This window comes from Leuresthes tenuis, unplaced genomic scaffold, assembly GCF_036924035.1.
Source record: "Leuresthes tenuis unplaced genomic scaffold, fLeuTen1.0.hap1 SCAF_24, whole genome shotgun sequence".
In the NCBI taxonomy this organism is placed as follows: domain Eukaryota; kingdom Metazoa; phylum Chordata; class Actinopteri; order Atheriniformes; family Atherinopsidae; genus Leuresthes; species Leuresthes tenuis.
In genome coordinates, this window is record NW_027325378.1 from 16,051,454 (window position 1) to 16,078,756 (window position 27,303).

At 41.0% G+C, this 27,303-nt stretch overlaps 3 protein-coding genes across 7 annotated transcripts; 1 reads left to right on the plus strand and 2 right to left on the minus strand.

The window, feature by feature from the left end:
• Window positions 1-1,528: 1,528 nt before the first annotated feature.
• On the minus strand, window positions 1,529-11,438 carry zc2hc1a (zinc finger, C2HC-type containing 1A). 2 transcript variants are annotated; one of them, XM_072378366.1, is made up of 10 exons: window positions 11,312-11,438; window positions 10,558-10,631; window positions 9,568-9,684; window positions 9,142-9,168; window positions 7,839-7,980; window positions 7,490-7,632; window positions 5,156-5,261; window positions 4,912-4,987; window positions 3,469-3,573; window positions 1,529-3,141 (listed from the first exon to the last, which is right to left on the minus strand). In XM_072378366.1, exons 1-10 carry the CDS (start codon window positions 11,328-11,330, stop codon window positions 3,006-3,008), a joined length of 945 nt encoding a protein of 314 aa, XP_072234467.1. In that variant the 5' UTR covers window positions 11,331-11,438; the 3' UTR covers window positions 1,529-3,005. The 2 variants fall into 2 exon arrangements, with proteins under 2 accessions (XP_072234467.1, XP_072234468.1); XM_072378367.1 differs by lacking the exon at window positions 9,142-9,168 and having other exon boundaries at window positions 11,312-11,437.
• Window positions 11,439-12,563: 1,125 nt separating this feature from the next.
• On the plus strand, window positions 12,564-19,796 carry pkia (cAMP-dependent protein kinase inhibitor alpha). Of its 4 annotated transcripts, none has more exons than XM_072378851.1 (3): window positions 12,564-12,744; window positions 14,977-15,154; window positions 17,821-19,796. In XM_072378851.1, the coding sequence occupies exons 2-3, from the start codon at window positions 15,004-15,006 to the stop codon at window positions 17,895-17,897; spliced, it is 228 nt and encodes a 75-aa protein (XP_072234952.1). In that variant the 5' UTR covers window positions 12,564-12,744; window positions 14,977-15,003; the 3' UTR covers window positions 17,898-19,796. The 4 variants fall into 4 exon arrangements, with proteins under 4 accessions (XP_072234952.1, XP_072234950.1, XP_072234951.1 ...); XM_072378849.1 differs by having other exon boundaries at window positions 12,565-12,744; window positions 14,944-15,154; XM_072378850.1 differs by having other exon boundaries at window positions 12,565-12,744; window positions 14,951-15,154.
• Window positions 19,797-21,170: 1,374 nt separating this feature from the next.
• Window positions 21,171-26,261, minus strand: bco1 (beta-carotene oxygenase 1). Its single transcript, XM_072378381.1, has 11 exons — window positions 26,181-26,261; window positions 25,923-26,051; window positions 25,679-25,808; window positions 25,184-25,331; window positions 24,935-25,085; window positions 23,984-24,204; window positions 23,586-23,843; window positions 23,395-23,500; window positions 23,206-23,300; window positions 21,793-21,904; window positions 21,171-21,614 (listed from the first exon to the last, which is right to left on the minus strand). The coding sequence occupies exons 1-11, from the start codon at window positions 26,242-26,244 to the stop codon at window positions 21,460-21,462; spliced, it is 1,569 nt and encodes a 522-aa protein (XP_072234482.1). The 5' UTR covers window positions 26,245-26,261; the 3' UTR covers window positions 21,171-21,459.
• Between the last annotated feature and the right edge of the window lie 1,042 nt (window positions 26,262-27,303).

A 27,303-nucleotide genomic window follows, 5' to 3' on the forward strand; every position in this document is an offset into this window, starting at 1 on the left:
TCAGACCTTGATCACAGAAACGTAATGTGGTTTGGTCAATCTTCATTAAATATGAAACGGTCCTCTTTGACTAGAGTCGAGGTTCTGAGAAACCAGATGTTGATTCGCTCTGTGACAATGGTAGAAGACGAGAATGTGTCAATAAGCTGCAAGTTGCTAAAAGGGCACTGCATAGTTGACCTTTTTACTGGTGTTAATGATATTGTTCTGATGTTGGTCTGACTCAACACTAACTAGCTCACATCGATGTCTATTCTCTAGACTAAAGAGTCAAACGGGAGGTCGAAGGACACGAGGACAGCGACAAGACAAAGGATGACTGAGCAGAGAAAAAGCAGGAGGGAGATTAAAAGACTTTGCAAAGCAAAGGCAATCCTGTCTTCTATGACCGTGTGCTACGAAGTGCTGAGTACCCTGTTAATGGATAACTGAAACTGAACTCCAGCAACGCATGAACTCTCTACCCCCCCCCCCCAAAAAAAAAACAGACCTTCCAAGAAATATGCAAGAAGAAGCTTCCACTTGACTTACGCTTTCCTGTAAAGTACCTGTATATCTCTGCTGCAGCTGTTTTGGGTGTCGTGTGACTACTGCCTCTTCGGATAAGTTTCCAAGCTATACTGAACCAAGCTATCAAGCCTAAAGAAATGTAAAACTTCTAAGTCTGTCCAATGTACTGAACTTCTGAACTCTGTGCAGCACAAACCCCCTTTTGGACAACATATAGGGTTCATGATAGATGAAGATTTTTTTTTTTAAAGAAAAAAAAAAAGACTATTTCAGAATATGTACAGCTAAAAATTCAATTTCTGAAAAATGACATGGTAAAGACTTTACTTGCACTGAGCAATGACTGCTAAAGCATGTCCAGGAAATATTAAGGTGCTAAAATACAGTTTTGCTTTCACTTCGTGTAAGATTGACTTGACAAGCCCCTGGCTTCTTTTTGTTATCTCAGTTAATCTGAAGTCAGTTATTTCAGGCTACGTGTCAAGTCGTTGGTGTTCTCTTCGGTGACATTGTGCTGATTAATCATCCAGTGTGACTGATATATTAAAAACACATTCTGCCATTGATGGCTGAGTTCAGCTCGCATGTCTGGGAAACAATTGTTTCCCAACATGTTCAGCCAGTGCTGTGATTAGTGGTTCTTTTACTGAAACAGCAGCAACACTGTCCTGCAGCGTGGAAGAAACAACTCCCAACTGCCACATCTTGTCTGTGCATAAGAAATGCAAAAAACTGTACACTTTGCTCCTCATATCAGTCGCTACTTTTCGTGCTGCACTTATTCTCTCTTCCTGTCAGGTAACCTGTTATCCAGCTTATTTGTGTCTATAAAATCTACATGTTGTCAACCAGATAAAGCATGTAGCATTGTGTAAACATGCATAGCTATATTTATATCTAAAACAAATTAAAGTTTTTTGGGTTCCTTTGTACTTTTTACTCTAAATGACCTACAATTGAAGAGAACTACGCTGCCTGTATGTCTTCAACAAACACACAAAAGGATCAGTTGTCCCCACAGAAGTTTATTGATGGTGCATATATATGTCATTAAGTGCACAACCATATCCAGATTAACAACTCACACCTTTTCAGTCTAGTTAAATATTTATTGACATGTCACATAACAGTTTATTTCATTCTTAAAAGATGATGATAAACAATGATAAAATGACTTAAAGTACCCATGTACCTCAGGGGAGGACAGTCCATCGTAGTGTCCCACATCAGGCAGGGATCAAGCATGGCTATACAGATGTGTAGTGCTGCTGTGCTTTTGATCCCGCAAACGTTAACGCATTGAATACTGACTCCGTAGAAACACTGGCAAGAAAAGCCGATTGCCGCACATCCGTATCCGGTTTGGTGTCGTAACAATCATCATAAAAGTCATAATAAAAACACAGCAGAGCGTTAAAGAAAAGGTGCCATCCTTGTTTATTCAGTAAAAATGAAACGGAGTTAGAAAATAAATAACTAATTTAACTGTATAAAACAAGAGAGAAAGAAAGGGACTGAGACAATGGTCTAGAATGGTGTTATCACGAGAAATGTTGCCTGCATAGGAGCACAAACCTTCAACAAGCCAATTCATTGAGGGATCAGTCCCTTTCAAGGTGGTCACATGAAAACTCCATCTATTTTCCTTAGAAAACCACATTGCTTTCTTCAGTAGTCAATTATATTGCACTTCGATGGCTCTGTAGGAACAGGATGCAAATAGGATCAGGGGAGGCTTTTCCAATTAAGCTTGACAGGGATGGAAATACGAGGGCAATCACATCCATCTCTCACGAGTAACACTTTCTCTCCTTTCTTCACATCATACAGCACACTTCTTAGTACGTATCCGTACATACTTGTCTGTCCTCTACCCTCTTTTAAAGTTGCACCGGTGGTTTTTAAATGCTGATGGTGAGAGTCTTCTCTAAGTGGAACTTATTATTGACACTTCATCAGCGTCCATGCCCCCGCTCTCAAGTGATCCCGCTTAAAATGTACTTTTGTTTTCTTCTCTTACGAACTCTTAATTCCTCTTTGGCCTCCAGTTTCATGGCAGTAATCTTTGTTTGGATAGGCCACTAATGTTAGGAGCATCAATGTTGTGAACACATCCAGCGCTGAGGAACAATAGAATGATTTGCATGGGTTGCTCCTGTATCAGCCACTACGTCCCAAACAAAACAAACCGACACTGTTGAACATAAAGCCTGCTCAGTTCACCACTGAGCTTCATAAGCAGGGAAATCCGAATCCTTTACTGGGAGTTATGGCTATTATGTCAGTGTTATGAAGGGACTGAGTTTGCTGCGCACAATATTAAAGGATTGTGTGCTAATTACTCACTGCCAGGAAACTAGATCCATGAATGACAATAAAGAGGGAAATTGTGCCCCCCCGCCCCTTTAATCCTTGTCAGCTTTGGTGAAACTCTTTGACGCTAACTTAAGTAACAGTGCATCCCTACTTTCCTCCACTTGATCTTCCGACTTCCATTAGATGCACATCCTCCTGACCCCACATTCGCAGCAGAATTTTGCAGATTCTACGGGGTACTTGGTCCCACAGGCGTGACAGAACTTGCTCTTCATTCCACCATTGCCAACCTCGTTCTGGCCATCCACATCATTCCTGTGAATTCAACAAAGCAGGAAGTTAAGAAATCATGTCCATTGTGTTGCTTTTTGATTGGAATTCAACACACTCAAAGCATTCACTGTTATGAAAGGTGTCAACAAAGCAGTTGGCGCTGATAAATTACACAAAAACTATGTAGCTTTAAATCTTAACGGTTAATACAATAGGATCAATGTTTTGCTCTAAGTCTGAGAGAAAAAGAAAGTCTGAGAAAGAAAACCAAGACACAAACTGATTGAGGTAAAACTAGATTTGTACGTCAACATAGGTGCGAATGTTGAAGACAAAAGAAAAAGCTTGTGTGTTGGGGAGTTAATTCACCGAGATATATAGCTGTCAGCCTTCTTTGTGTTGAGTCCTATTCCAGACTGAGTGCTCCTAACCGAGCCATAGCCAGAACTCGAGGCTCGCGTCTTAGTTCCCACGCTGAGAGGAAATCAGAGAAAAACATGAGAGAAGAGTTCCAAACAAGCATTTGACCTCACACTGACCCGGAGCAATCATATTTATACTGACCTAGCAAGCTCATCGGGCCATCAGTACAGTGTTGTCAGCAGAGAGCATTAAGGCTACTAATTAAATAGACATTTTTAAAGTAGGATGAGATTAGTTGCATCTGTATGCTCCAAATATCAAGCTACAGTTATTTCTTTAGATATTTCTGGGAAAAAAAAAAAGATAATGCAGAAATGCAGCACAACAAGGCAAAAACAGAGTTTATACAAAACTGATGAGGTTAGAAGGTCTGAAACACATCTAAACCCTTTTAGAAAGCTTGCTGTGAGTCGAGGAATAGTGGAGGAATGGTTCTTCAGACTTCTTGAAGGAGCCAAAGCTCTGACATTTGTTGCTCTCTGTGGCTCAATAATGTGGAGGTCTGGGCTCTGGGGAGGATTCACTCTTTAGGAATCACCATGTTGGTGCAAAACAAACAAACAAAAACAACAACAACTATGTGATGCCTTCAAAACTGTGATGTCTTTTCATCAAGCTGAAAAGAACAAAGTGCATTAGGATACAATTTACTCAGTTGTCTGTTATGTGTTGATACCACACTGGTTCTTTCCTTCATTCAATGAATGAATGAACACGTACTATTGCACTGTTAGTTCAGAGCTGGGGTGTTGTTGTTATCGGGGGCTTTCTACTCACTACTGGGATGAAAAAGTATGATGAAATAAATACAGATAATGCTTTATTCAGAGGCTGTATTGTCAATGCCCTCTTCTCTCCTGTTATATGGATATACGCAGATTTCGAGCGATCGAAATAGCGTCCGACTTTCACCAAGCTGTTATCGGTGAGTAGATGAATGTATTTTATGCCAGAAATAAGGTCCAGGTTGAAGGATTCATAGGTCAATGTCAAGTGACCTAACAAACTCTCAAAATGTGTGAAAAAGCAGCCAGTGTCCACTGAAAAACACTGAAAGGCCTCCATAAAGCAAGGAGAACGATCCACTTTGAAATTCTGGGTCCTTGGAAGCAAAACAAAACCATGAAAGATGAATTGTACAGTCGTTTGCTCACTTTACTTTAAGCTCCAAAACAATTATCTTCGATTCCAAACTCCTTCTGAGCATCAAAATGAGAGACAGAACCAAAGGAGTTTGGGCAACGAGTTCACGTAAAAGCAATTACAAATTCAACAGATGACTACAAGCGCAGTCAAAAGCCAAATGGGAACAATAACGCTGCATCAGTATCCAAGGAGAAGTCCCCTGTTAGCTCGCTGAAGAGGGAACACGTTTGTGCGTGCACTCACCCTGAAGGTGGGCTTGTGAGCCCGGATGGATTACCCCTAACTGAACCTGCTGAGGAAACCTTACTCGAGGGGATGCCTTTGGTGAGAGACCAGGTGAGAGAAAAAAAACAACAATGAGAAATGCAGGTTAATATGCAAATTACTGTAAACTAAACTTAGGCTTGTCTTTACTCTTAAAACATCTGTTACTAAAATACATAATTGATCAAAGTGTTGACTGATGGATACAGCTGTGCTGCCTCACCGGTGGACAGTGCAGGGCCTGATCTCTGGGGTAAACGAGAGGAGGCTGAGGGGATGGCGGACACAGCAGGAGAGCTGGCCTTTTTCACAGGAGCAGAAGCCTTGACCTGTGGACCGCGACAAAAAAGCGAGAAGAGAGCACAAAACATTTGCTACAGATGTTAGAGATGTGTAGTCTTCACATTCGTCAGATAAAGAAATATTTGGTTACCAAAAAATACTTGAGTTCCGGCGAGCAAATGGGCCTAAAGTCCGGACTTTAGGAACTATTCACATTCAAAGGGAGAACACTGAAAACAGTTCAACCAATTAACATAACCATAAACACAGTATTCATGATGAATACTTCAAAAATCTGTTGCAAACTATGACTTTCTCAAGTCTGGAACCCACACACGTCATAGAATGGGTTTCAACCTTAATGACAGTTTGCCGGGCCTTCAGTTTCTCTTCCACCAGTGAATGCAGCTTGATCAGATGAGATCAGGTGACTGAAATAGCCACTACAGAGTAATCCACTTCGCTTTCTTCCAAAACACCTGCTATCAGAATATCTAGTTACAGAATTCATCAGGCTGCATCGGCCTCTGTCACCCATGTTCCGTGCAATCTTTGTACTTTTGTCTTTCTGTACCCGTCCAGATTCTGGACCGTTGGACTAATATGTGACACCAGTAAATTGTATGATATTGTAATCTTCTAATTGCACTGTATCGACCTCCACCAACGTTTGACAGCAGCTGTAGCTACACTATAATCCTTGCTAGACTAGGGTCAAAAATCTATTTTGCAAGAGCACCCCCGGCCAGGGCAGCAGCAGAGTTACGACACACTGCATTTACAAAAGCATGCAAACTTTTTAAAAGATTTAAACGTTTCTGGGACACTACCATCATTCCATAAAACTAACAGCTCACAGTCTGCTTCACCCTATACAACTGTGGCTGGAATGCTTTTGCAAACCGTTTTAACAGTGCCCCCCATTGGCCAGTTTTCCCGAATGACTCGAAGCCCTCCAGGTTACAATGATGACTATTCTGACAGTGTCCCTAGCAGCCAGTGATGGCTGTCACGAGCAACACCATTCCCTCAGGTTGGCATGATCAGTTTTAAGTCTTAATTTCCTACTATTTACCATTATTGACTCAGGTTAGTATTGCCACTGTTGAGTACTAACCCTCATGGCACGGACAATCCAGTGCCATGAGGGCTGAAAATCTTTGCTGTTTCCTGCATGCATGAATTTCGTCAAAAATTCCCAAGCAGCAACCATCAAAGGGATCTTTTTTTATTTATTTTTTATAAATGTACTCCCGTATGAGCCCCAGATATCTTACATGCAGAATTTACTGGTTGTACACGTGCTCGAGTGTTAATCCGTGACACCTTAAAACTGTGAAACTCTGCACACAGGTATCAACATGCGTTTTAAACTGTGCTCAGAGAGAGAGAGAAAAAAAAAAAACCTTTCAGGTTCATAACCAATTTCAAAGCATGGCACCGTGGGAAATCTTCGCTACATAATGAGTAGTGGCGCAGGTTGTCTCATTACGCTGGAAAAGCAGACCGAAATGGTTGAGACCCTGTTGTTTTTAAGTCGGAAATCAAATCAACTGTGCAGTCATTGGTGAATAGTTATTCTGCGATTGCTGAAAGTGGAAATCTCAGCATGGTTATAAAGGACAGGGAATTGTAAATGATTTACAATCTCATTTCCGAATAATAGGTCATGCTATAGAACTGAGATTTAACAGGCCAAGTATCTTGCCTAGATACTGCATGCTGTGGCTGCTTAGCTGGTACTAAGTGATCAAAAGTAAGTCACAGCAAACTTGAATTACCCCTCAAACAAAACCTCACAAACATACCCCTGTCATATCAGTCCCACAAGTCTATGTTGATTCTACAAAGAAGAATGTTGCTAAACTTGATGGACATAGTGAGAGTGCTCACCCTCCAAACAACACAGTGATGAATCAACAAAGTGTTCAGTCAGAGGCTTCTGCAGCTCTGCTGCGACACAGAATGGAGGCCAATCCTGCCAGCAGCAATAACCGTACGCAATGACAGCTTATGGGACATATTGGAACATCATAATGGCTCTTTGTTTGTTTGTTTTCCACTTTAATTTCATGCTAACGTTTCTTTTTCACATCTTGGTGAACCTCCAAGTGTGTGCTGTATCACGTCTTCTTACATCACACCACTAGATTTGGCACTGCTGGTTTTAATCTGTCAGTTTAAAAGATACTGAAAATCAGATTCTCATGCATGCTGCTTTTCACAAAAACAGACAAATTGCTCAAATGTACGTCAGCGGTGTGCATGTGTGTACCTGTGGGCGACCTGGAGGCTTCTTGGCATCTCCTAACTTGCTTTTGTTGGGCATGCGGGCAGCCTGCTCCTGGCAGAACTTAATGTGTCTGTCAGCTGCACTCTCGTTGAACCTCCTCTGACAGTAAGGGCACTGGATATAATCTACAAAACAGGTGGCGGGGAAATGGTACCCGACTTTTTAGTAAATCAGCCATTGTGACATAGACCTTCAAAACAAACGGCTGTCCTGCCGCCTGAGGATTTGATTCAGCTTCTGCGGCTGTATTTTCAGGGTAGGTAACCCTAACCCAGGTTTAAAATTGAGGAATTCATCTTTTTCTCTTCCACCTAATATAAGGGCTTTATACCTGGGTCATACGTAGGAGGAGGAGGTGGAGGTAATGGTCCCCCATCTTTCATGACCTGAGTGATGGACTTGGCGGCCCGTATGGTGGCGATGAAGTCCTCATGTTTCTTGCGCCAGTTGGATGGCTTCTTCGGGGGTTCTGCCTGGCAGGACAACATCACCAAACAGACACCTGGTGAGCATTTGTTTTTCATAGTCAACATTCCTACAGTTCCATCTGCAACAATCTGTAAACATCAGTGACACAAAAGCTCGATTTATCTTGAAATTAATCGCATTAAGGATAAGACTCTCTTATCTCAACCTGGAAATTCCTATTTTTGAAGTTGTTGTTGTTTTTTTTAATCAACACAGAGCACATGCTTCCTGGAAAGAATAATAATAACTTCAAAACAAATCCCTCCTGACAGCCTGAGTCTTATCCGAAGCGAACAAAAACTAGCTCAGAAGAAATAGTTCACCCAGCGCTATCTGAGCTGCAACTGTGGCAACATGATAGCGTCTTCCTACTTCCTCCTGCAGTTACAGTCTACCAGTTTATTTCATAAGTTTGTCTGGCAAACACAGCTTATTCTGGGAAAACAACAACCATTTCCCTTTTTCTTTATATAGTCCCGGCAGGTTTTAGAAAGTATTCATTTCTTAAGGCTTTCCAAACTGCCTGTGATGTAATCATGTAACAACTTGAGGTTTGTCCTATTCATGCCACAAAATGGTGAATAATGCTATTCCAGTGGGATGGCAGAGTGAGTTTGCTGCTGTAGGCTGAGGGTAAGACAGCAGAGAGAACATATAGATGATTTCTTTTAGGCTGGCATCAGATCAACTGCCAAGCAACAGTCTCTGTCTCTCAAGAGTGATCCTGTGACCTCATTACAGACTGCAGGAAGCGACAGTTAAGCCATTAACTCATCTGTGCATGGCGCTTTCAAGGCGAGTTATCGGAAAGCAATCTCTTTCTAGGACAGATTCCCAGGAGCGGCAGTAGTGCAGTCAGAAAGGAGTATTGTCAATACAGGCACGGTTGAAAGGAAGAAGAAAATAAAAAGAGATAATTCTCAATTTGAGAACAGAAGCAAGACAAGAAAAAGTCTCTTTTTTTTTCCAATTATATGAATAAGACAAGTATGAGTCGACACACGTCCAAATATTCAAGCAAATGATTCAATACATGGAAAAAAAGTATTTACAAGGCCACGAACAGCGAGCAAAAGCCCTCTGGGCCTCAACAGATTATTTGAGCTGCTAAAAGTCATGTACAAGAATAAGACGGAGAGATGAATGAAAAAGACAAATCCACTTACTTTCAAAGAGGCAGCGGAACTTTGTGACTGAAATACAATTGAAAGTGGTTTACATTTGAAAATAAACGGTCATACAAAGTTACACTGCATGTCCTGCGTAGGGAGGCAAAGGGTTGCACGTGAGCCCTTTGCCACAGAAAGGATCAGAAACAGCGGATTCTCTTCCAGTGATCTTAAAGAAACTGTAATAAAATTTCACATTGCCCAGGGTAAGTGAGCCTATAAACGCTAACATTTACGACTCAGACACTTCAACGGTATAAATGTGTTGACAGGAATCTAATTACAACAAAGTCAGAGGGGGAAAAAAAAAAAGCACACAAGGCTTTCTCCGGTCTAAAATCTCTTGTATTTATTTGTTAAACTAAACAATCCTGGATGTTTTCGTGTTTCGATGTCCACTCTTCCACCCTGCTGAGGCCTTACCTTGGGTTTGATAGGCTTGAGTGTGGAGATATCTGTTCCTTCAGCTCTCTGTCTGCTCGAGTCAAACACTTTCCTCCTTTTAGTTGCCGTCTTTTGGCAAATCTTTGCATGCTTCTCCTGTTGGAGGAGGAAAATACCATCAGAAAACAAGAGTGAAACAAAAGAGAAAGTCGTTTCTGCAACATGACGCTGGATCTAACTGCTTAATGCCTTTAAATGTCTTCCAAATGTGCAGGAGATGGAAGCCTATATCGCCACAGGAACAACAAGCACTGATGCCCCCTTTATCCGCTAATGAGGCTGTGTGCTGATTCGTAGATTTGCATTACAAAGTAAAGTATGCTCCGATAAAACACTGTGGTCATTGTAGCTTTGATGCATCAGTCCACATGCGCATAGCTGCTATATTGTCGGTCGTACGATCAGTTTCCTAACTAAGTCAAAGTGAAGGCATAAAGAAGTGTTGTGAGTTGAAAGGCCCCCTCAAAAAATCCACTGCACAACAAATGGCATTACTGACATGGCAGCCAACATTTGCCATCACATTTAAACGTGAAAACAACACGGTGTAGAGCCACAGCAGCTCTATATGGGCTTAAATTTGTCTCAAAAATAACTGCAAAAGCATAGAGGGTGATCTACTAATGTGCCTTGAGTTGCACAAGTGTTTTGTGCCTTTTGTGTTTTGTTATCCTCTCAGTCAGAGAGCTCTTCACCAGACATCTGCTGTTGGCTGTTTGGATCCAAACAGCAGCTGATACCCTGTCAGCTGAGCTGTTCCTACTGGCAACCTGAGCACTTCTTAGCACATGATGGAAACCATCTTTTGTTTTTTGTTTTTCCCTCCCAAAGCCAAAAAAAGGTTTGTCACAAAGCTGAACTGAACCAAACCCTTGCTGTCTCCAACATTTGCTTGCCGTTTCAGATCAGTCTTATATTGACAGTTATAAATGACAGAGGAGAGGATTTTTGTTTTTGTTTTTATGTTACCAGGACTTTAGGGAAGAACCATCTTTTACAGGCGTTACACTGTGACAGGTCATCAACGGGAGGCGCTTCACCATCTGCACAAATAACAATGTTCTGTTAGTAGTGGAGTCAAACAGAAATGCACAAAATATCACCTTTAAATCAATGATTAAATGACCTTGTGTAAGAAAGACGCCTGCTTTCTTATGACCCAGAAAATATTTACGTCCATAATATCTATACATACTACAATATCTATAAATATTGGGAGTTCTGGGATTGTTGCTTGCAACCACTCTGAATTATTGCTGCTTTGACTGATTCTAACAATCGTTCCTGAATGTTGCAAATGGAAACAGCAGCATATGACTCAAGCTAATGGTAACGGACAAATGCAAGACGTTGGAAGTACAAAGATAGTTGGCAAAAGGCAATTTATCTCCGACAAACCCCTGCGATAAGTGATTTAATTCATTCATTTCAAGGTTCAAGGCTTAGCACTAATGCTAACACGGGATAACTGCTGGGGCTAAGAATCACACCCATCTAAGACAGTCGGCAGCTAGCTTCATCTCTAACCCTTCCGTTACCTAGCATTACTTAGGCTAAATCCCAAACAAAAAAAAAGAGGTCGCAATGAAAAACTGGTGAGCTTAAGCAGCAACGAAACCCTGAATGTTAGGTTTAGTGGATATAAAAATGGAGTGGCTACAAGCCCGACTTTGCAACAACATAGCTATGAAAACAACAACGAGTGGGCCGCAATTTCGGTTACCTTCGAATTCTTCCATCATTAGGTTATCCCTCGTCTGATGCTGCTTCTGTTGTTACAGGCTGCCAAACGAAACCGGGAGAAACGAGAGCGTTCACCTCTCCACACTTCCGGCTTCGCGAGGACGAACGGAGCCGTCTCAAATATGTGTTTTTACCAATCTGTTCAACCAGAAAGCACTGTGAAATATCGAATAAACGACTAACTAGAATTCGTATGCACTCGTGTTCGCATTCTAAAAAGCACGAATGTTGCCGAGACTTTTTTCTTTTTACTTTTGTTTTACTCCTTTATTGTCGAACCACGGCGTTTGATCCCTGGACAGTCTGGATTGATTACGTAGTGAAGCAGCTCGACGTGACTGGTGATATTTGGCGTGCCCGATGCCGCTTGGCGTGTGTGTGTTTTATATCAATAGCTGTGACTGCAAAGTTTGGGTTAATGCAGCGTGTACTTTGGACAGCAGGTGGTGAGGGATTTCTCCAAAAATGGCATCAACTATCACACCTATTTTTCTTTAAGGTGGATGTTAGCTGGTTGCAACAAAAAAATAAATATGTATCCAATTAGGCTGCCACGGAAATCAGACAAATGTAGGCTATCACAAGGCTGCGGTTTAAAAAGATGTGTTTTTACTCCACAATTCCACTTCTGTAAAGTTCCATTCTTTCGAATAAAGTGCATGTAACCTGTGGCTGTTTTAATATTGAAACTGTCTGTGATGCACCCTTTTCCCCCCAACAAATATAAGTGGGTCCATCCATAATTAACAAAAATAAAAACTCTCCCACCTTGTGTGGTGACATACCTGGTTTATAAATGGCTCTCATTACACTGTAACTCCCAAACAACGATATAAAACCTCCCTGCTCCCTTGCTGACTTTGCTCTCACACTTGCCAGAAGCAAACACTCGGAAGCGGACAATTTGCCAGACTAAGAACACATGTCATCTGAATGGGGCGACTCACAGACGGCTGCTGTGAGTGAACACACTGTCGGGTGGCTGTATCCCAACAATGTGAGCTCTGTTCTCACACTGACTCTCTTCCCTGTGGTCACTCCTCGTCTCTCTCAGACGGCACTCAGAATATATATTCACAATTTGCTTAGAAACAAGGTGAATGTTTTAGGTATAATTATCATTAGTGATAAATAAATAAACGAATCAGAAAAAAAAGGGGGAGAGTTCAAATTGAAAAAAAGTGCTTTCGTCACTTTCATACCCTTGATTGCCTTACATCATAAAAGTCCATGCCTCACATGGACTCCACGTACAGTGGACTTGTTTTGAAACGCGCATCCGGAACAAGTATCACTCTTGGTTTTTGCTTGACGTCGTTAATCATCTTGGATGAGCCCCTAAGACAGAAGTGGTAGGATACAGCTGGTGTGACTGACCCCGGCGAATATCGGACAGTCACTGAGCCCAAACAGGTACTTCTCCGACCATGATTACAAGGTGAAGAGCGTGCGCAATTCGGAGCTGCACGCGCAACGTTTGTGTCGCGCGGGGCTTTGTTTTCTGGCACTGACCCTGCTCTGTGGGGGTCTTTGTAATCAGAGAGATCGCATATGCTGTTAATTTATCTGCGAGATCAGTTTGAGCGCGTCTATTCTCTCGCACCGTTAATCGCGTCTATATGGTTCATTTAAGCGTGTAAAGCGACAAAAAGGTGTAATGTGTGATCCCTAAATAATGCGTTCAAAGGTAACAAATAGGCTTTAGATATATGTTTGTAGTCATTTAAGAGGGGATTGCCGATAAAGGCTTTCAGTGGACGACAAAAACAACACTCGGTATTACACAATTTGGTCCGATTATAAAGCTATCAAGACACTGTTAAAACGGTTATGGTTCACTTTTCTTTATTGCAGGTTTGCAGAGTGCACGAATGTACTGGGTATGAGTTCCAAGCCTCTGTGGTTCTATTCCTGTTTACTCCTAATCTCTGCTGCACTCACCCCTAGTTCTGTTTGCCAGAACAACTAGTACTCAAATGGGTTCAAAGACAGAGCAGCCAATGTAGTTCACGTCAGAGAGGGCTGCAGAGCCAACAAGCCTGCTGTATTTTACACTGATTTGATCATATGTTTGGAGTCTCTGCTAGATATCATGTACTGGTGTCCAGGCCAGCTGATCCCTGCTCCCACATGGGAGTGAAGTCATTAGAGCAGCATGAGAACCTCATTCAGCTGAACTGCTGAGGTTCTGCTGCAGGGATGAGACTAAAGTCTGCAAACAGTCAATTGATATTTCATCAAATATGAGTAAAACAAACACACGGCAAGAATGGTCGGTCGCTTTCAGCTACAAATAAGAACACGGTCAGTTTAAAACAACTGCATCAAATGTAATTAATTCGTAATGATAATTCATAAAACTGAGGTTTATTCATGCCGAGTAGTCTAGATATGTACAAGATTCATATGATTTTAAGCTTTACGCTCCACTTAAAAGATGTGGACAAGACTTTTATCACTCATAAAAGTGAGAACATAAATTCAAAAGCTTAATAGATGCAATTAAACTGAAATAGCTGTTCACACTATACACTTTTATGCTTTATAATTCTTGTGTTTCATTTAGATTTTTGGTTTAGAATTGTAAGTTATCTACTTATTTTTAAATCAGCAAAGAAAAGAAAGAGAGAGCTTTAAAATCCACACACAAAGGTTTGCTCATTTGATGTCTTTATCATCAAACCATCAGTGCATTCTCATTATTGACTGAAGTGTTGGAGTGACGCAGCTTTATTCTCTACACTATGTTCCTGGCAGTCTGTCGCTTAAACATGTACAGCATCTGTTGGGTCTTGCCCATCTTGACACCATTTTGAGAATGACAGCTGAGAGGGACTGTGCTCAGTTGATGACAGAGGAGGCGTCCAAAAATAGCCATGGTCAATCACAGACTTCCAGTGTTTCTGGAAACAACCACAGACGAATTGGGACCTGAGGTCCTTTTTTAAAAAAAAATGTTTCTACATGCTAAAATCCCAGCCTTTTCTCTTTTCATTTGATTTTTTTGAGACTGGTGGCAATCTCCTCAAAGCAGTTCTGAGTTGTAGATGTGCTTAAATGCAGGTATGTAAAAAGAACAAAAAAAACAACAACAACCTTAGATTGATCGTTTTTAATTAGTGGAAATGGGGCGACAAATTCTGAACCTGCTCATTGCTGAAGGACAGCCTCACCCGGGCAGACTGGTACAGAGCGTTGTGATGTCAACAGAGGGGTTTAACCCAAGTCTCAGAGCAATACAGCTTCAAATCTACTCCTTGCTCTCCGCCTCTGTACCATAATTACCCGTTTGAGTGTGCATTTCCATTTGTTCAAGAGCGCTCTCCTTCACGTTTACACTACGCTCCTCAGTATTCCCTCCGCATAATTTATCCGCCTTGTGTCTCCAGAGTTGCTCGTACCCCAGGCTGAGATTAGAATAGATTAATCAGGGATTAGGTCATAGAATAAGAGGAGGGAGAGATAGATTGAGCAAGTGGATGGATAACCCACTGAGTCACATTCTTCCTCTGAACACAAACACAGCCAAGAAAGAAAGATGGCATGAGCTCTCATTTCAGTAATGCAGCGCACATTTATCTATCTTTATGTGTGTGCCCATGTGTGTCTGAGCTCTTAGTAAGTGGACATTGCTGGTTGTGAAAGGCAGTGCTATGGTGAGGCGTGTCAGCGATGACAGATGTGGAGGCGACCTATGAGGACTTTATTGCTTCTCGACGATCCGGCCGCAGGAATGCCATCCATGAAGTCTCAGCTGCTCCGGGAGCGCAGGGACCCACCGACTTATCACAAAGTCTGGCACAGCTCAACATCAACAAGTCTGGTGAGAGACTCAAGATAAACTATTATATTTGGACTGGTATCAAAACTACAGCCAGGGAATGCAAAAGATAGTGAAATTATATTCTCTCTGGTCTCTTCAACTGAGAAGAAAGAGACTGTGTGAAACTTATTGTCCATTGTCAACTTAATGCTCAGCTTCTTTATGCTGAGCACACGCCTGAGGGTAAGATGTGTACTTGCAAGCAAAAAAATGCATTACACACATTACACATAAGACTACGTTTGAAATGGAAGAATATGCAGTCTGCCTACCGCATGCATTTCTTTACAACAGGCCCAACCTGATACAGTAAAGAGGAAATGTAAAATAAGACGAGACACATTTATCGTAAAGATATATAGCAGTTTCAGAAAGCTTGAATTCCTTCATTTTTCAAATTTTTTTTTTTCTGTTTGCACTCACACAGACACACACTAATAGAATTTACCCTGCACAAACTACAATGTAAATCAATGGGTTTGTAAGGACTTCTTGTGATTTATGTATTTCATTTCTTAATTGTGCTTCTATAAATAGCTACAGCAGTTTGCAGTGGTCATGCATGAGGAAGGCTGCCCTGGCGTTCTTTTAGAATCTTATACGTGTTTGTGGTCCAACGATTTCCCTTTTACCTCTGCCAGAATCCGCTGCCTTAAGCTTGAACCAATTTTTTCAGTTCAGTCGTGGTCTGACAGTGACCACAGAACTGAGACCATCCAGAAAGAAGTCACACTTCCTTTTCTCTACTTCTCTGATGAGTGACTTAACATTGTAAAATTTTTTTTTTGCATAACATCCATTATGTAGATATTTATATATAGAGAGAGTAGTTTGTATATACATATATAAGTGTATATACAAAAAATGATAAAAATTGGTGAAGTGAAATGGAAAATCAATGAAAGATTCTAAAAAAAAACACAAAAAACCCCCAAAAAAAGTGGTGCATGCATATGCATTCACCTTCTCAAGTCATTACTTTGTAGAGCCTCCCTCTGCAGCAATTACTGCTGCAAGTCTCAAGTTTCTATCAGCTTGGCACATCTAGCCACTGGGAGTTTGGCTCATTCTTTAAAGTACAACTGCTCCAGCTCTTTCAAGTTGGATGACTTCCACTGGTTTACAACTGGTTTACAGTAATCTTTAAGTCATGACAAGGCTCTGCCTTTGCAATTCCTGCTATTTAAAATGTTCTTAAATCTCTGGAAGACTGAAACTGATTTCCCCAAGAAGTCCCCTATATTTAGCACCATCCATCCTTCCCTCAGTTCTGTTTCCCAGTCCCTGCCGATGAAAAAAATCCCCACAGCATTATTCTGCAACTCCCATGCATCACTGTGGGAATGATATTCTTGGGGTAATGAGAGGTGCTGGGTTTGCTTCTGTCATAGCATTTTCTTTTATGGCCAAAAAGCTCAATTTTAGTCTCATCTGGCCAGAGAACCTTGTTTCCTATGTTTCGTGAGTCTCCCGTCAAAATTTCTCGGAGCAATAGTTTTCTCTGGCCACATCTCTGTGAAGCCCAGTTGAGTGTACAGCTTATAGTGGTCCTTTCAACAGATACAACAGTCTCCTCTATGGGGCTTTCCAGTTTCTTCAGGGTTACCCTCTCTTGGGTGGTATATTGTGGTGCCGTACACTTTCCATTGCGTAATGATAAATTTAAAGGTGCCCCATGGGATTTTGAAAGTTAAAGTCTCAACCTGTTTGGGTAGCTCTTTGATCTCCATGGTGTCAGTTGCTTGGTGGTGCCTGTTGATTAGTGATGCAGCAGACAGACCATCTGTATTTATACTGAGATCATGTGACATCATGTGAGATTGCTGACAGGCGATTTGTTGCATCAGATCCTATGTAGGGTCTTGAAATCAGAAGCACCGCTTTTTGTTTTTTAGAATATTTTATATATCTATTTCACTTCAGAAAATTGGACTACTTTTTTGTCAACTTGTTTTACAAAACATCCCCACAAAAAAATGCAGAAATAGGGAAAAATGACCAAGGAGGGTGACTTATGCATGTGTTTGATGCACCTGGCCTCACACCTTGTTTTGAAGTCAGCTGTGGTTCACTGTGGAACTTCCACAGGTGTTATATCCAAACTAACGTCCTGTTGGTGGATTTTTCGCTGAAGTTGGCTACATCTTGTCTGGAGTATTCAAAAGTTTTATAAGGAGCCATTTCTGTATCTTCACAGATTCTGAATCCTGTCTGTTGTCCGAATCCAGCGGCTGTGCTGCGCATTTACCAACATTTTGAGTTTTTTTAATATTAGAGTGACAGGTGTTACTAAAAGACTCAAATTGTTATTCCAAAAACTGTTTTAGTAAAGAAATAGGAAGTGGCACAGGATTTGTCTGAATGTTATGAGATCTTTTTCAATTTTGTCTACCATGAAGCCAAATATCACATTTCCAGTGCTGCATCTGTGGCTTTTTCTCCCAAAACAGTATATGAGTGAGAGGTCCATATTTTACCTCTGCACACCACACAAGATCAAATAAGTTGACGGACAGAAGAGAAACTTGTGAAATAAAAGAGGAATGACTGAGTATTAAAATGATCATGATTCCTGCTGATTTAACCAACCTCATTTTGCCAACTTCACAGGCACTAACTTATTCATGAAAACTGACTGTTGCTCTGTCCCCCTTCCTGTTTGTCAGGTGATGAGGATGAAGACGGTGAAAAAAAACAGGACTCTGCAGCTAAAGAAGAGCCGGCTCAAGCTGAGGGCAGCTAAGTGTCAAGGAGCATCATGTAAAGACTCAGATGGCCTCATGTGATCCCTTAATACCACACGAGTAACCAGTGACATCTAGTGACTGTTAACGGAACCAGTAAACTCCTCTTTGCCTTTGTCCCACCATGAAGAAGTCAATCGCTATGGCAACCACAGTGTAGCCTTCCTCGTGCACTTGAGCATTTTTCCAGTATCCTTAAAAGTTTTGTTTCCTTGCCGCTGATAATGGATTGGAATGTGATGCGAGGTGAATGCAGCAAGGCGTCAACAACCAAAACCAGCCTTGTTTGACTGTTAAGGGTGTTGAGTAGAAAAGAGAGGAGGTAAAAGACAAGAGAAGACCATTCAACACTTAGTGGAAGTGTTGTCACTGAATTAAAACTTGTCTCCCCTTTCTGCCCCCGTGGCAGTGACTCAATCAGCACTGCTCTGACACACTTCCAGGAAAGTGAACTCAGTAACTGGACACTTCCTTATTCCCTGCTTTTACTATGTCTGCACATGTCCTCACGCCCTGCAATCTGTTGACTGTTTTCAGACAGTTTTAGGGATTTTTTGCATGCGTGTTTACTTTGGAGCAAAGACCCAGTTCAGTTTCCTTTTTGACTTATGGTGTATCACAACTGCTCTCAGATGTTTTCAGAGTCTCACTGAATGAAGCCAGTGAAATATTGTATTTTGTGGTGGTTTGTTTTTCCATGGCGTGTGTGTTATTTTAGACACTACTGATTGGAGTTTAAAGAAATGGGGTAAATAATATTCCATCTCCTTGCACATTTTAAATAATCCTTTCGAATGGTCAGATATCAGGTTCTACATTTATTGATGCTGTTTAATGTTGTAGTGAGGGCAAAAAGCTAGTCATAACAGTAACACTAACTATGTGTATGTGCACAGTAATATTCCAACTTCTGATCTTTATCTAAATAAGAATAATCCATATTCCCGTTTACATATTACTGTTTACATGTTCAAGAGCAAATAACTCCCGTCCACGTTGCATCGTGGGCCCAACCAAAGTCTTCACTGTATACATATCTTTCTAGAAATTTGAACATACTGGGGTTTCTCCTCATCTCAAAATGTGTATCTTACTTGTAACTTGTGTTGTTTTAATTCAACTACATGTTTTTTATTGCTTTACTGTCCTTTATTGCGCCCACCACACTGGATCTCAGATTCAGCTGGTGTGAAAGACTGTAAGACCGTGCACTTTTACATCACCGAATACAGATCTGTAAATCTAATTTGCTGCCAAATTGATCTAGTCTGATTTCATTGTCTGAAGCTGTAACATTTTCATCGACATATTTAGTGCTCAGAAAGTTATTTCATCATGGTGTATGCAGGATTTGGAAATGCAGCTTACCCAAGTGTGATTTAAAGACTGAACATTTTGCTTGCACATGCCATTAACTTCAAATATTCATTTTCGATATGGGTTTTTATTTCTGCAGTTATTGGATTCACATGGCTGCTAACACTTTTTTCGAAAGTAGGATTTTACCCCTACTATACAAATGATGTATTCATCAGGACTATGTTATTATCTTTTTTTCTCACCAAGTCCAGTTAATCATGCCTCTCGCAGGATGGGACCGGTCTTCCCAGTCTTGTAGCAATGGCAGTGGATGCAGGAGTTCTCCTCTCAAATCAATATTAAACCGTTTTCTGGTTAGCCTACAGTAGATCAAAGCACTGCCATGTCTTGTATACACATGAGTGTGTATCTGTATGTTTGCTTAAACTGATTTGTACTACAGTGGAAATTGAGACGTAAAAAAAGTGACAATTATTTGCTACTGGAGATTAAAAAGCTGCACTCAAGCATACTTGTGTGTGAATTGTAATTTCTAGTTGTTCATGAGGTGCACATTGTATGTTTGTATTGCTGTAGCTAGGATGCATTCTATATATGTATGTATATGTGTATATATACATACATATAGTACTTTTTGTTTAATCCATGCTGAATGACATTAACATTCTGATGTTTTTTTCCTTTAAACTAGTGATGTTACAGTTGTGTTTCAACCTGTTATAAAAAGCTAGAGGCATTTTTACAGGGAATCCACCCATGAAAAAAAACCATGCTCACGTTCTATTTTCAACGTTGTTATTTTAAGCATTTCACTCCATTCATACAGGGATCATGTCTCCGTGATGTCAGAGGCTTTGTCGTTAGACGTTGGCAGGTTTTACTCTGCCAGTTTCTTTAGTTTTAATAGCTTATATTTCACCGGTGAAAAGAAAATTGGCTGGATTAAGCGTCAAGACAAGTTGAGATGCGTTGTCACTTCGGTGGCGGAGAGAGCAGAGTAAGTATGGTAATTGCTTCCCTCTGGTGGACAACAGAAGACATGAAATCCAGCAACAGAAAAGATGTTCGTTCATGGAATAGATCATGTCCACGTATTACTGCATGTACGTGTGTGTTTTTAGATATTGGGGTAGATACCTCAGTTGCTAAACCAGGTGATGGAACAGATACTCAAGAATAGTCCTACAAATTGCAAAAGATTTTGAAAATGCCTTCGCAGTTCAGAGGTAGAGATTAAATACTGTGATTGTTGACCAGCTCCACGCAGTCATGGTGAGAAATAAGTTAAACTTCTGTCACTCTTCTTCAACTTGAATATGTTTCCACTAAAACATCAGTGAAGAAAAGGATGTCAGTATGAGAGCACATGAGTTATATGTTCTCTAAATCATTGCTTTTCTTACAGATTGACATCATTTTCAGGTGTATGAGGTGTATATTAAAACACTGAGTGTAACCAGTGTTAGAATTCTGTTTCCTATCAGCTGGAAACACTCAGTTGAATGAACTTTGCTCATGTGTCATCTGATTAGTCTACAGTCTGGTGACATAAGGTGATTCAGCATCTACTTGTCAGGAGGCTTTGACGATAAGTGATAAAATGCTTTAGCGAAAAGTTCTTTTGTACCATGCTTTCCTGAGAAGAGGCTTACTGTTTTGGACTTTTAAAACTCCTTCATGAAAGCATACGTCACTGTATGAAAAATCCAAGCCATCACCACAGCGGCTCACTATGTCTCCTCTTCAGTCTGAGCATTTCTTGCATTTACTCTCATGATTCCGTAGAATTAATGATTAAGAACACATGTCATAACTTTACAGGTTTGGTCTTTAATGAAACTACAAGCCTAAAGTCTAACTACAGTACTATATACATACATGCACTTAAAAGTTACATTTTTGATCTGCATGGAACAATAATCGACACAGCTGCAGTTCAGCTTCACAACGCAAAATAAACCATTCAAGCAAATATGATAAAAGAAAAAAAAATGCTCAGAAGTAATGCGACAAAGCATGCAGACAGTCTGTCTTATTTGGATATGTGGAGTATAAATACTGAACAAGCTAATTGGCACAATGTAAACACGTGAGGGGAAGTCAGTGGGAAAACAGGTCAGGCGGGACCCACTGCATGACAGCAGATCATGGGAACACTTACACTTTGCAATACATTTGGGTCCATCCCTTGGGTGGTGCTAGAAGTGGAGTTCAGAGGCATTTGTTGAGCACACAAACTGATTAATTCACTTGTGGGATAAAAAGTCCGTGCATATCCTTTTGGAGGTCAGTGTTCACGTAAGCACGACCTACTTCCTTGAATGTTCTGCCATCAAGTATCAGGATGAAACCAGACTGGCCTGGGTTGGAGTTGATGACTGATGTTAAGACCACTCCTACAAATTGAAAGCAGTTGTCATGTGAGAGCTCTAAATTAAAAAAAAAAATCAATCTATGCAACCATAACTGGATTCTGCCTCTTTTTAGCTAGAACATTTATGACAATATGTCACAACCAAGTCTTGCGAATACAGATTCTAGACACACATATCGGCATTCACACAGTAGTCTCACCATCATCCTCTGACTCTCCATTTGGTCGGGGGACAAAGACTGGTTCTGACGGTAAGCAGTTGTCTTCACTCCAGCAGACAATTTTCTTAGTCTCTGTGTCGAACTTTGCAACCTAAAGTAAATTACAACAAATGATTAAAAACGTACTTTTTGCTGTGCCTGTGCAAACTTTATCTGAGAAGCTGCAGTCTGTAATTGTTCAAAGATTTCCAGATAAATGTATTGTAGATCCAAACGAGTTTATCTGTGACTGCGCAGTACTTTGTTCCTACAGTAGAAGATCTGCTGGGGGCCAATGAGTTCACGTTGGCCTGGTTTAAAGTCCATCATTTCATTTTACACAACACGCACAGTTCCTCTAAATTCCCCCAAATAGACAGTTGTTTATTTCAGATCACATGATATAACGAATGCTCAGAGAAAAAAACGGAAGCCCTTTGCGCAAGGTGGACTTTTGTTGACTCTGATCTTTTTTTATGGCGTTGAAATACCAAGAAATCAGAGCTATCTATCTCAGTCCAATACAAGAGGCAAGCAATTACATTTGGCTGTATAACAGTTAGATTCAGTTTTTGTAAACACTGCGCCAGAGGTCACCTCGTTCATCTTTTAGCTGTATCAACACTTTTAACTCTTACTTAACAAAGTAGCATCTTCTGAGAACTCATTAACATTTCAATTTATTTACAGCCACATTTTGAAGTGTTCCGTTCAATTCATAAACTTCTGTTTAAACAAGTTTTTATGCCAGCTGATATTTTTTCTAGATAAAGGCAGCAGTAATGTTGCATATCCAATGTTATTCCTGCACCCACCACCACCTCCGATGATTCAGTGGGAAGAAAAACTTTGTTGGTGTAGCACTCAGTCGTCATCATAACATTTACTCAATATTGTTTTTTCGTCCTGTTTTTTGATCATTTGCTCCACAGAATTGGAAAAACCTCAATGGAATACCATTCAAATTCAAGGGGAAGCCAGAGCCATTTCTCTGTCCTCAGAATCTTAAATCTAGAGGGGATTAACACAATGTGCAGCTGCCTAAACTCAGATATCTCATGTTGTCTCTTTCCTCTTTGCCTATGGTTGTTGGCAGAGCTTTGTAGTCCTGTACTTTGATGTGTAATTTTCATTGTTCCCGAAGCCTGGAGTCACAAACAACTTAGCCAGTGTTGGGACAATAGGTCATTAAGACTTCAAAAGTTTTAACTACACCAACTGCTAATTCTCAGTAAAGCATTTTGCTTCCTACATCTGTGGAAAAGTGGGAAAATCTGTTTCCCAAAATCCCAGCATTGAATAGCTCTGTTCTAAAGAAAATGCGAGTTTCCGGACTGTCCTGACACTCATTTTGCTCTAAGCAATTAAAAAGAGGGATGCTCCAACCTATTCTGTAATAACAGGGCAAGTCACCTCTTTTGACAGCACAGATTCCTCCACAATGCTTCCATAGACAAACTGGTGCTTCTTGCCGTTGAAGTCGTAATTGATTCTGGGTAACTCAATGCCTGATGGAAAGAAAATCACAGTGTTTGTTATAATATTAGTAAAACAAAAAAAAAAGAAAAAGGAATAGCTTCTTTTAACTGGCATTGGTTTTACCTGTCAGGAGCGTCTCTGCCTGGCACGTGAGCTTGCCTTCTTTCTCCTTAACAGCACTGGCTGTTGTGTACTTGAGTTTCACCAGGTCCTCCCCAACTGCAATGCTCTGCAAAGCCCGGTAACAGAAGTCAAAGTGAACAACAGTGTCTTCTTTAAATGAGGCTTGAATATATTTTTATAATGAATCCCACCTTGTCGCAGCGGATAGGAAGAGCAAATCTTCTGTATCTTGGTTTGGAGTAGCTGTCGTCATGGAAGCCAGCACCTTCCTTCAGCTTGCTCAGGTAGAACATGTCGTAAAGGCTGTTGTCGCTGTAGGCAATGACATCAAAGACCACGTGACCGTCGTCCTCAAAAGCATTCACGTGATGATAGATGACCATTGCTTCAGTGTAGTACTTTATCTCAGCCTCTTTGCCGGTCTTTCTGTCTATCAGGTGGATCAGAGTCTAATGAATGCAGAACATTCAGAGAGACAGTACACCGTTATTTAGATATAGAGTCAGTTGAATCCCACCAGGTTCTCTACTGTCTTTAACACAGTCAGATAAAAACAAATGTCTTACAACAAACTAAACAGACTCCTTACGTTTTCATCAGGGTAGAACTTCATGCAGCTTGCCCAGTTCACTCCCCTCATGTAGGCAGTGGCCATCTTAAGGATGTCCAGCTTGAAAGGCTGCTCGATGAAGATGAAATAGTTGTCCGTCATGCTGAAGCTGTGGTAGTAGCTGGGAGTGAGCAGGGATCTGCAGGGAACCGTGCAGATCACCTCCACCTTCTTCAGTGCAGGCGCATTCTTTTGTTTGTCTGAGAGGAGACGGTAAAATGCCCACTTTAAGTTGTTGGGAATCAAGGAGACGTATGATTTCAGTAGCTCAACAGCTTGGGACCTCCATTGTTGTATTTTTTTGGATCATAATGAGCTACATGTTTATAAAGGGTGACAGATTTGGACCACACCCACCCACATATGATCATGGATTTAGACTTCTGAAATGAGCTGAGAGGGTGGCTCCATATAGATTAAAATGCTACTTAACAGAGGTAAAAAAAGATCAGTTCAAGTTAAAGAGTTAAAGATTAATTGACCTTTATGTTGACTATAGACACTTGCAGCTCACCCAGAACTCTGCTGATGCGGCCATTACTGATACTGTAAAAGGGTCACATCAGTGATCAGTGCATTTGTCCGTGAGGTACGCAGCATCCAGAATCTCGAGCAGGTTTATTCAAATGTTCCTGTGACCAAAACTAAGCAGCTTTTGGCTTTCATGTTCACCATCTTGGTTTTGGGAACAAGCTTTCTAAATACATGTACATTTATTCAATAATAGTAAATAAACACCACTGAGAAGAGTGGGCTGCAGTGCATTCAAACTCAAAGGAGCTACCAATAACTGCACATTCTTGCCATGGCTGTTGGTTTGTTTGTTTGTTGTCCTGAAATGCCTTTCATTATCTTCTACAAAAGCGCCAAGAGAGGAAACGAGGACACTGAGGTGTCAGCTGAGTAGACCACGAAGATTACATAACTTACCTTTCTCTGAAACAGCAGGGACTTTGAACAGCATGTATTTCGTCTTGCCCTTCTCTGCTATTGAAGTTCCAATGTTGTAGGCATTGCCCTCCTTGTCATAGTGTGGATGGGATGAAGCTAAGTTTACAGGCAGATACTTCATGTAGTCCACCTGCGTGATACAGGGCAGGGGAAAAAAGGATCAGCCCTGAAACAAATGCTTCCATAGGTTTGGTGCAAACAGTGACCGAGGCCAGCTCAGGTTGTTACCTTGTCTTCAGCTTCCAGGGTAACGGGGTTAATCTTGCGGATGTAGTTGGTCTCAGAGGCGGCATAGTAGTCGTTTCCATATTTAACGATATTGCTTGCACCGTTGTCAGTAAAATCCGGTACAGTGTGGTTCAGAAAAGTAATTGCCCTGAAAAGTAAGAGGATTTCGAAAAAGAAATAAGTTTGTTAAAAGGCACTTATCGTTTGTGGGTTACTGGCATTTCAACTCACTTCAAGAAGCTGGACAGAAAACAACACAGAGGGAGGGAGAAAGCTCCAACACAAAAGACTCATATTACTGATTCCAAAGGAAGCTCTCATTATATTAAACTATAACATGGCATTTCTTCAAGTAGATTTGTACAAATGCAGATACACACAAAATATCCAAATTAATACTGAAATTACAAAAAAAAAAATAATAATAAATGAAGACCACACCAGATATTCTATGACACGTGAATGAATGAATAAGTAAAAACAGATCATACTCACTTGACAATGAAGTTCTTGCTTGGGTCTGGATAGGCCATTGTCCCCATTTCAGACACAACTATTCTGTTTGCAGCCATGTTAGAGTTGTATGTGTCACTTCTGAGGAATCTGCTTCGGTGGGTCACTTCACCTGCAGGAAAAAAGCGAAGAGGCTTTTATTTTTCTCCATGAATAAAGCCCAGATTAATACGCAGCAAGCACATTGCCATTATAAGATATTCGGCAAAGAAAGTGCGGGACAAACCATCTTTGAAAGCGAAGCTTTTAATGATTGACAAGCCGTCAGACCAATGGTCATAGCTTGTGTCCCCCACAGAGAAGATCCCCGGACCGTTGCGCAGCAGCGTGCCCTGCAGCCATCCGGGAATGCTGCCTATTCAAAGCAAAAGCACACAACTTTTAGCGATTAGGGTTATGCATTAAGGCAATGCATTCGCTAACAACAGGTAGTATGAACAGAAATTAAAAAAAAAGAAGAGAAATTAAAACAAACTCAACGCACCTTTGACTTCTGCCTTGGTTGGCTCCGGGCTCTCCTTTGCGTTCTTAGAGAAGTCTACAGACATGTCGGCTGAACTGAGAGCAGGCAAGCCACAGGAAGTGTTGGAGAGAATACAGCTGGCAGTGCGAAGCACTCCCTTTAAAGCACCGGTCTTGCGCGGGGGCTTGGCAAAAGATGCATTATCTTATCTGTCAGTGATGCGATCACTGAACTTCTTCCGAAGAGATTTCGAAGAAATTCTGCACCTCATTTCTACAAATTGCCTTCGTGGCCTTGATTTGAATATGTGGCTTCAGTTCAATGTTTACTTCTTATTGCACCCTAGGTCACTGTGACCACATTGCAACATGTGCCATTTTTACTGTCTACCACAACATTCACTTTTGTCTCTCATATCATCAGCTGAATTGTCAGGTTCAGACAAGGGGTGACAGCAATATTGTAATGAATATAGACCCCCCCCCCCCCCCCCCCCCCCCAACTAAAACGGAACAACAATTTGCACCAATATCTTGCATAGCATCCTAACCTACATTTAATATAATTTCAAATCTTAAGTAACTTCGCTTATCTACTTCGGTGACAAAGGTCCTAGCAGTGCTTTATGGTCTTATAATTGCTGGAAGTGTGCCTTGAATGTGGGCTCTTTTCTGTGAAGGGATTCTTCTTGGAATGATGTGAAGTAACCTCCAGACAAAGACAGAACCTTGCTCTAACGATCAGGTAATAACCAGATATTATATGTCTTTCATGCATCATATTTTAGGTTGGAGGCTCCTGTTGAAGTTGATGGTTTTGGCTTAAAATAAGAGCAAGTTAAGAATCCAGGTTTAGGGAGAGTCTCTGAAATGAGAAACTGCAAGGCTCTCTGAAGGGATGGAGTCACCACTGTGTGTGTTGGGAGAGTACCCTGCTTGTAAAAGACCGAGTTTATCTTGTTTTATAACATTGTCAATACCGGATTAGAGCATTAATAGATGGTAAACCACATCTGAGTTCTGCGGTATGTACCCTGTGATGGCGAGATTTTTCCAAGAAGCTAGTTAAGAGTATGGGAATGAGAATAACTTGTATGAGTTAGCATTTTACCTGTGATATATCTCAGTTTAAAAGCACCACTTCT

Bases quoted from the DNA above. Each gene is read 5' to 3' on its own strand.
- zc2hc1a (XM_072378366.1), bottom strand. The intron at 7,981-9,141 runs GTAAGTGGATTT...TTGTCCTGCCAG, and splicing joins GTTCCGCTGCCTCTTTGAAA to GCAGAACCCCCGAAGAAGCC. The intron at 7,633-7,838 runs GTATAAAGCCCT...CCTGTTTTGTAG, and splicing joins TCCTCCTACGTATGACCCAG to ATTATATCCAGTGCCCTTAC.
- bco1 (XM_072378381.1), bottom strand. From the start codon at position 26,244: ATGTCTGTAGACTTCTCTAAGAACGCAAAGGAGAGCCCGGAGCCAACC. The intron at 25,809-25,922 runs GTTTGTCCCGCA...TTTTTCCTGCAG, and splicing joins AAGCTTCGCTTTCAAAGATG to GTGAAGTGACCCACCGAAGC. The intron at 25,086-25,183 runs GTAACAACCTGA...TGTATCACGCAG, and splicing joins CCCTGGAAGCTGAAGACAAG to GTGGACTACATGAAGTATCT.
- pkia (XM_072378851.1), top strand. From the start codon at position 15,004: ATGACAGATGTGGAGGCGACCTATGAGGACTTTATTGCTTCTCGACGA. The intron at 15,155-17,820 runs GTGAGAGACTCA...CCTGTTTGTCAG, and splicing joins GCTCAACATCAACAAGTCTG to GTGATGAGGATGAAGACGGT.